This window comes from Limulus polyphemus, unplaced genomic scaffold (assembly GCF_000517525.1).
Source record: "Limulus polyphemus unplaced genomic scaffold, Limulus_polyphemus-2.1.2 Scaffold224, whole genome shotgun sequence".
Lineage (NCBI taxonomy): Eukaryota > Metazoa > Arthropoda > Merostomata > Xiphosura > Limulidae > Limulus > Limulus polyphemus.
Genome location: NW_013665834.1, coordinates 41,961 through 52,235, shown reverse-complemented (window position 1 = coordinate 52,235; position 10,275 = coordinate 41,961). Strand labels below are relative to the sequence as shown.

At 32.0% G+C, this 10,275-nt stretch overlaps 1 protein-coding gene across 1 annotated transcript in view; it reads right to left on the bottom strand.

Annotated features, from left to right (window-relative positions):
- Positions 1–10,275, bottom strand: part of LOC106478558 (extracellular matrix protein FRAS1-like) — a 154,477-nt gene that overhangs the window by 132,871 nt on the left and 11,331 nt on the right. Inside the window, exons 7-14 of the mRNA XM_013939110.2 lie at positions 6,449–6,538; positions 6,085–6,232; positions 5,365–5,514; positions 2,918–3,064; positions 2,498–2,641; positions 1,558–1,698; positions 1,038–1,184; positions 722–883 (exon numbers count right to left, since the gene is read on the bottom strand). Coding sequence (XP_013794564.2) covers positions 722–883; positions 1,038–1,184; positions 1,558–1,698; positions 2,498–2,641; positions 2,918–3,064; positions 5,365–5,514; positions 6,085–6,232; positions 6,449–6,538 — 1,129 coding nt within the window. The remainder of the gene's footprint in view (positions 1–721; positions 884–1,037; positions 1,185–1,557; positions 1,699–2,497; positions 2,642–2,917; positions 3,065–5,364; positions 5,515–6,084; positions 6,233–6,448; positions 6,539–10,275) is intronic.

The following is a 10,275-nucleotide window of genomic DNA, read 5'->3' as shown; positions in this document are numbered from 1 at the left end:
TATATATATATATATATATATATACACATAAAACTGTACTTAAGTGTTTAAGTAAAATAAAAGTGACACATGGAGACTGATTGAAAAAGAGATGTTAAGCTAATCAATTTATACACAGGTATGGAAAATTATCTTAAATAAATAGTAAGTTTTAGGAAAGTTAGGGTTCACACTAAATGAAAGAAATTAGCAAAGAATAAAAACTATTTTTCTGACAGAGATGAAACCAATGATTGGAGATCACTCATTCCAGGATCTAGATTAATTCCAAAAGGTCAAACAGTGTTCAGATTAGAGACCCAATAAACTTCTTTTATTTCTTTATCGGTTTTAGTTTTGAATCCTGTTTCAATGCCAATGAGAGTAACATCATTAATGCAACAACTGGGTTGGTTAAAGTGTTTAGCAACAGGGAGATCATTTTCTGTGTTAACAGAAGACATATGGTTGTTGAAACGGTTCTCTAAGAGTTGTTTGTGTACGACCTTCATATTGGTGATTGCATTTTTTACACTGTATAAGGTAAATGGTGTTTTGTGTTTAGAATCAAATATATATATTGATGGTTTGTTTTTATTACTTAATATTGTATTGAAAATTATTGTTTTTCAAGCCACAGTTGATTAAAAAGTTCATAAAAAGCCTAATAAATAACTATCTCTTGAAATTTTAAAACAAAAACCATAAGTTTATACTAAATAACTCAAATCTAAATACATACATTCACACTTTCCTTCATAGGACAGAAAATACTTGTCAGGACAGTCATCCAAACAGTATCCATAGGAAACACCAGGGTATGTAACCAGATGTCCAGTGCTGCATGATAAGCACTGATCTAAAGCTCGGCCTCCAGCACAGTACCGACAAGTTGGGTGACAAGCTGTAAAATAGTTAGTTCCTGTAAATCTTGCATGTTTACTACTAAAAACAAAGTTTGAAGTTAGCTTATTTTTATAAAAGTGCTTTAAAAAGCATAAATTTATCATTTTTAACTACAAACAAATTAATCTGAGACTGAGAAAATAAATACTAGCCTTGACAAGTGTTAGAATCAGTGTCTTTGTAATATCCTGGCCCACATTCCTCTACACATGATTGTTCACGGAGGAATCTACCATAGTAACAGCTGGTACAATTAGTTGAAAAAGGACCCGCACAATCTCCACACAAGGGGTGACATGCTAACAACAAAATCAGGCAATTACTGTAACTTAAATTCAAATAAAAAATGGTTCTCAAAATATACTGAAGAAAATATTGTGTGTTACATTATTAAGGAACTAACACATTGTAAAAGTTGTATAAAAAGCATTTATTTTAAATTAAATATCAATGAAATTATCTTACTACCATCTACTCTAAGTTTTAAATATTATTATGATTTTTTATTGTTAAAATCGCTACTCAAGCTACACAAGTATAATTTTAACCCTGTAACAGCCATTAAGAACACTATACTTGTATACTACACAAAAAAGAATCATAGGGAGTAACCATTCTCAGACTGCATTACTATAAAGTCGCCTTACACATACTTGATAAAACACTACTTACGAATGCAGTACCCCTGTTTAGTAGAATACATTCCACGACTGCACATATCCACACAGTGTTCTTCTTGAAGAAATTTGCCATTTTTGCAAGATCGGCAATAAGGTTTGTCTTTGTAGCAACTTTCACAGTCACTTTCACAAGCTACACGTTACAAATATTAATAGAATTAATGCCTAAAGACTAAAATTACACTATTAGTGTAAAATATGGCTCTGGCAACATCAAAAAACAGAAATCTATAAATCTATAGAAATTCAAATGTTATGTTCATACTTAACAAAGGGAGAGAGAGAGAAACAAGAAGTGACTCGATATTATTGGTATATGTTGATTGGTTGTAATCTTATATGTTTTTCACCTCCTACAAGCAAGTAATGCAAGATCTAAAATTGGTTATCACTTAAATAATTGGTAGATTATTCTAAAAATAGTCTTTTTAAATTATATCAACATCTTTTGTTCTTTTGAAGGTAATATACCTGCAAAATATAGATTAATGAGTAATACTCAGATCAATGCTCCTAAAACTTTTCTTACCTTCTATTAAACAACCATAGGGTAAACAACATATAAGTTACTGTTTAGTTTCAACAAACTTTTTAAATTCAAAATATAGTTCCAGAAGATATTCACTAAAAACCATATATAACAGTGAAATCAAGTTCAGAAGGCCTCACAAGACTGAAGGAACTTTGAGGAGTTAAATCAGACCGGAAAAAAAAAATTATCACAGACAAAATTTCTGGGAATTAAGCCTTGACTAAAAACCATACTTAACACTACAGGAAATTTCTGGAATTAAGTCTTGGCTGAGAAACCACAGAAAAACTATCTCCTTAGCACTTAGTTCAACTCATTAAAGCAACATCTTTCACAATTAGAACTACTAGGGTAAGAAATATTCAAACCATAGATTTTAGTTAAATTTATTGAACATTACCTTGACAATGTCCACCTTCCACATAAAATCCTTGATTACATTTTTCAACACACTGTCCATTCATGAGTAAATAACTATTGTGGAAACACGAGAGACAATCATATTCAGAAGGTCCACGACAGTTCTTGCAAGATGAATGGCAAGCTAGAAAAGAAATCTTTTTACTTTCTGAAACTTAAACTTTTATAAACATGAACTTATTTTATAAATATTCTTTTTTAAATTATAAACTGTGCTATGACTTTTGTTCCCTGTCAAAGGAGAAAAAAAAATTACAAATATGTCATCAAAATCCACTATAACCAAAAAATTCCATATTATACATGCAAAAAGGCAATGACCTTTACTAAAAAAATTAGAGAAATTATTACAAAGGACCCTTCTCTACACCTATGATTACACAAATTCAAAATGTCTTACCAATACAAACTCCATTACTAATTGTATGGGATGGTCCACATTCTTCTCTAGTTACACAGTGTCTGGCTTTGAATATCAGTCCTGACTGGCAGGTTAAACACTGGTCTTCTCCTTCGCCAAAACATTCGTGACAACTGGTATGACATGCTGAATATTGTATAATACACTAAATAAGTAATTAGTGTAATATATTACACAAAACAATCATCCCCTCAGTATTTTTTATGTAAAAATCAGACATCAATAAATGGTATAGCTATCATAAAGAGCAAGGGCAACCTGTCACTGATGTATACTTAAAATCGATGTTCATAAGGTCCCACGATATTCTCAACCAATCCTTTTTAAAAGCCATTTACAGAATATATTTAGTGTCTTCAGTAACTTGATATGTTGCAAGTGCACCTCCCAAAGCATGCCATACATGTTTAATGAGTTTGAAGTCCAGTGAGCACATGAAACACAACATTTGGTCAACGAACATGTCAATTAATTTAACATGATGGGGGCATGCCAGCACTATCATCCATTAGGATGAAGCTAGGCCAATTGCACCAGCAGTACAAATAGTTACAGGACTGTTATCTGTAACATGTGGCATTAATGGTTACATTTCAACACTTCACAAGATGTAGAGTCAGTGCATTCACCATTGATAGATGTATAACATTCCTGTGTGGAAATGGAATTGGATCTTGTTCCAAATAGGTTATCTAGTTGAAGGATAAAACAAATATTGCTTCACATGTCATAAGCTCAATGGACCCTGAAGTGTTACAAATTAAACAGACTTTAGTGTCATTTGTTATATGTCAAACAACCTGTAGATTAAAGTGTAGCATGTTTTGGAGTAAATTACCACAGAACAACCTATAGATTAAAGTGTAACAGATGTTGGGTACTGTACCACAGAACAACCTATAGATTAAAGTGTAACAGATGTTGGGTACTGTACCACAGAACAACCTATAGATTAAAGTGTAACAGATGTTGGGTACTGTACCACAGAACAACCTATAGATTAAAGTGTAACAGATGTTGGGTACTATACCACAGAACAACCTATAGATTAAAGTGTAACAGATGTTGGGTACTTTACCACAGAACAACCTATAGATTAAAGTGTAACAGATGTTGGGTACTTTACCACAGAACAACCTATAGATTAAAGTGTAACAGATGTTGGGTACTGTACCACAGAACAACTATGCTCCAGTAGCATTTCCATTCCTAGCTTAGTGTAAAAATTAAATTGTAGTTTGTGTTTGCTGTTATTATAGCCTTCTATTTTTATTCTTGTCTTCAAATTCATATACGTGTTACTTCCAAACTAGGAACTGTAAGTGAAAGAAAAGTAAAAGTAGAACAGAAGGAAAGGGAAGGCAGAATGATAAAAAGACCAGAAATGGTTACATGGCTCTGCACAACTCAATACTATAAAGTTATACTTACAAATGTATCTTGTGCAAGGAAAATTAATTCATTGTAAAGCTTAAAGTATTATTCTACTGCATCTTAAACAACACATATGAAGCAGTTGTTATTGATGTAATGAAGTGTACATTGCATTATCAAAAGATGCATGGTTGACAATTGCTCCTAGCTAATTATTTTGTGCCTTGCTGCAAGAAGAATGTACTTCACTGGGTGTCTGGAACATATGCTGGCTTTGTGAAGTCTGTTTCTGACATAGTTTCCAGTTACAACCATGAAAACGAGTTTAATCTCAAAGCAGATATTATAGTTGCAGTGAAGAACAAACAGACAGTTACTGTCTAATTCTGTTATGAATGATGGTCTCCCTTTTCCAGGGGTCGAACAACTGTACCATTGGTTTAGAAGTGGTTCCACATTCTGCTAATAACACTTTGAGAAGATTATAGCCAATTCATAACAGTTTGCTGTGATTGGCCAGTTTCAATATGTTCAATGATTCTGAATAAAAGTGAAACATTCTTTGAGGTCTAGCCATGAGCCTTAAACATTTAAAACTCTGTGATTTACTTTAAAGAGACAACTGAGACAAAACTGTGATAAACCTCTATATATACCTCAGCCTGAATGAGTAATCATCAGTATTTCAGTATTTCTGATTTGCATAACAATGAACTGAACTGTTTTTGCCTTATCACATATGTAGTTATAATAATAATAATTCCTTTTATTCTTTAATAAAACCTAAAAAGGTTCAAAACATTTCTGCATGGTGAAGAAAAGAGATTTGTTTTTAAATATTTTTTTATTAAGTTTCTGTTTATAATAATAATACAAATAAATACATTAGTAAATGAACGACTGTATGTGTATGAATGCAATTTTTTAAAACTAACAAAAAATAGAATAGTTGCAGTTTCTTCTTGAAATTAGTAAAATTTCTCCAAACTAAAAGTCACAAAATACTAATTCGTGGATGATAAATCTCTAAAAATAGGGTCATTAAAACTTACATTGACAATATCCTAAAGAGTCTTGGAAATAACCTTGAGAACATGCAAACACACAGTATCCTTCCTCCAATAGTTTGCTTTGATCTTTGCAAGCAAGACAGTAGTTAGGATCTTCTTCAAGACAAGAACTGCACTCTCCAGAACATTTAACTACAACAAACACAACAAAAACATGTATATAAAGAGAAAACATGCATATACTATCACCACAGCACCAGCATATAGATTATAAACAGTAAAATATTTTACAATGAAATAAATTATAGTATTAAAAATCATACATAAAGAAAGAATAAATATATGATTTCATCAAAACCATCTACATGGCAAAATTAAAATAACTTAAAAACAGCAAATAACCTGATAAAAATAATTTTGAAAAGTAGTATTATGAACACTTGGTGGGAAAGAACAAAAGCTTTGCAGAACAAGAACAAGACCACAAACCTTAACAAACTTGTAGTGGGTCTGTGGGAACATTATTATAAATAAAACGTTAAAAGTATAATTAATCCTGTTATAAACTATTAAAAGTAAGATAAAGAGGCAAAAATTAGCCATTTATATCAAATAATTCAGAAAAAGCATCATGTTTGGCTGAAAATGTGTTTCCTCACATTCCTTCACATACAGTTCAACATGTTTTATTTACTGCAGGTAAAAAGCTTTCTCATTAACCAAGTGAGGTAATTTACACTTTAAGAATAATAATATTATTACCTGGCTTGCATAAGGGGCAGCACTGACCCTTCACTTCCACAGCAGCTGAACCCACAGGACATGATGGGCACTCATGCTTAAAGTGTATGATCTGTCCATTGTAACATGCTCCAAGAGTACATTTGTCTACAACCCACTGCTCTCCTGGCTAAATAACAAAACAGGTTTTATAATATGATATTCTTATTTTCTAATGGAATTACATCACATAATTACTTAAGGACAATAAAAAATGAAGCAGTAATAATACTTACAGACACATATTGAAAAAGTTTTTTTCCTCAACTTGTAAAATGATTCTGATCACATTTACTCAATAAACTTAACATTCAACAAATCAAAATTAACTGATGAATACACTCACTTTATAGATTCTGTCTTCTACAAAACACAAATCAAATTGCTGAACACACTCTGGGCAGCATTTTCCAGAGACATGTGCCAAATTTTCATCCTAAGAAATGATAGAACATAAGAACTTTCTTCCACACAGTAAAAGAAAAACTATGTATATAAAACTAGCTGTTAGTGCAATTATAATTGAAAACCTGAAATTACTGAATAATATTCACACTAATTACTAACTGAAAGTGTCATTATTTACAAAACTGTCTACTGAGTAACTGAGTGTGTGGTTATAAAAAAAAAAGAAGACTTTCTTAACAGCAGTGTTGTTGTGAAGACAAGATCCATTAATTTTCTGAAAGTGTATATATTACAAAACCTACTAAGTGCTTAATATTACAGTTATCAGTAACTAGATTCAGTTACTATCAAACAATGTGGATACTGTAATACCTTGAAGGGTTGCAAGTTACAAAATAAATTATGAACTAGAATTTAAGGGATTAAACATGTAGCATAAATAACGAAGTTTAGTAGTACTACTAAAATAACTGACTATCAAAATTTAATACATTTATCGGAGGGCTGAATTCAGAAAATAAAGAGGATAGTAAAATTGTAACTTCTGAAGTTTAAATATTTTTTGTTTGGAGTGGAATCTACTTCTATTTCTTCTCCTGAGTTTTTTTTTCTGCAACCTGTCCTTGTACTGTTCTAGGATGGGAGAGTAAGATATGACTTTGAAGATGTTATTACTTGGTCAAAGTGTACAGGAATATCTCTGATACATGGTAAAAACATATCCACATGTTAAGAAAGCTGCTCTGAGAGAAGCTTCAACCTGAGACTCTCAACTCACACTAGTGCTCAGAAAACTAATGCCCTTAACCATGTGAAAGGCTCAAATCTCAAAAAGACAACTCATCATTCTGACTGTTATGTGACTATCCCTACTCAAAGAAGGCTCATTCTCAAACCAACACATACAGCACTATTAAGTTACTTAAGCTGCCAACATACATGAACTTCAAAACCAGAAACTCTATCTATGCAACAGACCAAGATAACTGCTGAACCAAGGATGGCTTGATTCATCATCTAATCAGTTTAGGTGGCCTCAAGAGTGGATAAATCCAAATCAACTTTGTAGGGGTTTAGATGAAAATAGGTTGATGTTTGGCATTTTATGGTCAAACAATCAAACTATCAAACATCCAGGATGCTCAAAGATTTTCAATCTTCCTTCACCCCTCACTTGATAAGGTGTTTACTTGAGAGGATTATAGTGATTATGCATCTTTAATTAGTGTAATTTAGCAAAAGCTACGAAAAATGTTAAGAGTGGATAAGTATTACCTGGGTGCTCATATAACATACCAGAAAACTAACTTTGTCTTTACTCAGATTTGAACTCAAAATCCTCAGCTCACATTAGTATTCCAAAACCAATATTCTTACTATCTGAGCTACATAATTCAAATCCCAAGTGTTCCAACCACTGGAAACATTGAATTGTGTTTAAGTTACAATTTCCCTAAACAAAAGTTAAATTCTACCTCATATGCAGTATGAAACATTTAATATCATAGCAACATTCAATGTTTCATAGTGCAAATAAAATGGTGGTTTGGAAAGATTTTTTTCTACTATCATTTCCAGTCTAACTAGGTATTAAACAAAAAGGCTTCTTAGCAAGAAAAAGACAAATTAAAAATGATATCTTTTACATACCTCTAATTTGAAATTCACAGTGAGCTAATTAAGAGGAATTTGAAACAAAAAATCTACAGTCTAGTGTAATTTTTATCATGTACATTAGGTCTGTTGGTTAGATTGTACCTGTTTCTAATGCAGCCTAATGTAGGGTTGGCTGACATTAAGCTCTAATTTCAACATTTAAATATATTTTAAAATAATTTTAATTCAAGAAAACAGTAAACATTTTCTTGCTTTTTGGAGAAAAGAGAAGGGTTCTAATTTTCATCCATAAAGCATGGTCAATAACAAAGTTGGAACATCAATAACTGTTACATTTTATGTAATTATTTTTGTAGGTCAAACATAGTTTAATACTTCTTGCCATTTTCATGAATTAGAAAGATGAAAGTAAAAAATGTAGGAAACTGAACATAAAAAAGTGTGGATTATGGCAAGAATAACATTACATAATATTTTTTTGTATGGTTTAGCCATACCATATGCATCAGGTTCACCTTTTAATGATGACATATCATGTAAGGTTAGAAGAGCATCTAGCCAGGTATCAAAAGATGCTTCAGAGCAAAAATAAACTGGTTATTTTATGAAAATATTTATTTTCTGTTCTGAATTATTATTCAAATACCATACATATATTTATATCCTTTGATATTTTAGTTACATTTTGTGACCATAACACAGTATGTAAGGTGTTGTAAGTTACAATCAGAACAACGGACGAACTATGGGATATTGGTCTTAGATAGAATTGAAGAAAGTAAAAATCCTTAAACTAACCATAATTCAAAGTGATGACACTGTAATACTTCTGGTTTAGAGGAATAAAGGTGAACAAGTAAATTACCCATGCATAAAAATATGTTCAAAGATTTGGCTGGATGAAATGTTAATGTAAGAACAAGCATGGAAAAGAAGAAACAAACATGCTTGACAAACACAACAAAGTACTGTTCATTTGATACTCCACATACAATTGTGTTACATATCTTTTAAGCTGAAAAAACGAAATTAAAATAAATAAAAACAAATGAACTTGATATTAAAATGAACTTAAAATAAAATTTACATGATCAGCAAGCACAAAAGTATTAAGACAATGACATGACATTTACAAGTGGGTTTTTGACTCTCGGATCAAAAATGGACCAACTTCGTCAAAATTTGGAAATGAATCTTATCTGGCACCACCACAATTGCATTTACAATGCATGTTCTTGCTGTAGCAGACCAATTACCAGAAAATAGCACTGACATGTGGAAGTATCCCTATTCCATGTGATAGTTTCAAGGTATCTCTCAAATGCAAGATCAAGTAGAACACAAAGCAACCACCTTATGAAATAACAGATAAATTCCTGTCTCAGTCAAGCAACAAAAACTAACACCAGGTAACGTTGGTGCTTCTGATACAAGTGTACCACCTTTTGGCATAAGGAGGAGAACTAGCAGACAGTGTAGATACCAAAAAGAATTACTTGTAGAGTGAGTGGGTGTGGTAATGATCAGTATGCAGTTTAGTTGACCCTCATACCACAGTTGGTAGAAAATTGACATCAAAACACTAGTGTGAGTCAAGGGTCCTAGATTTAGGCATGGTCAGGAAAACTTCCACTGACATACAACCAATGACCATCTGTACTGAGTAAAACAAACCATTTAAGTACATCTTTGAATTAGCATTTGGTCTGGCATTGTGTGTGTGTGTGTGTGTGTAGTGACTGTATCACTGGCTTGGAGCTGCCTAATTGTGTTTTCTTATGGGCTTGCCTTGTTTGACTGGGTAGATTCTGTAACAGTCACAATGGGATTATCTTTCTCAGCCCTGAGTCCTGGGGCTCAATTGGCAGAATATTAGTTCTAAAACACTAGAATGTAACAATGTCCCAAGTTGAAGATTTGGTTAATGCAGATTTTTAACATACTGATACATTATAAACTTAAAAATAATTTAAAGGATACAGTGTGGATACCAAGTAGAATTACCAGTTGACAATGAGCACAAAAAAACAAAACAAAAACATATGACAGTTTAGTTGTTAACAAGAATTACTAGATCGATTATCAACAAAAGAAAAGGATTACTAAATACATTTTGTATACAAACAGAAATTACATGCATGCAGTGCT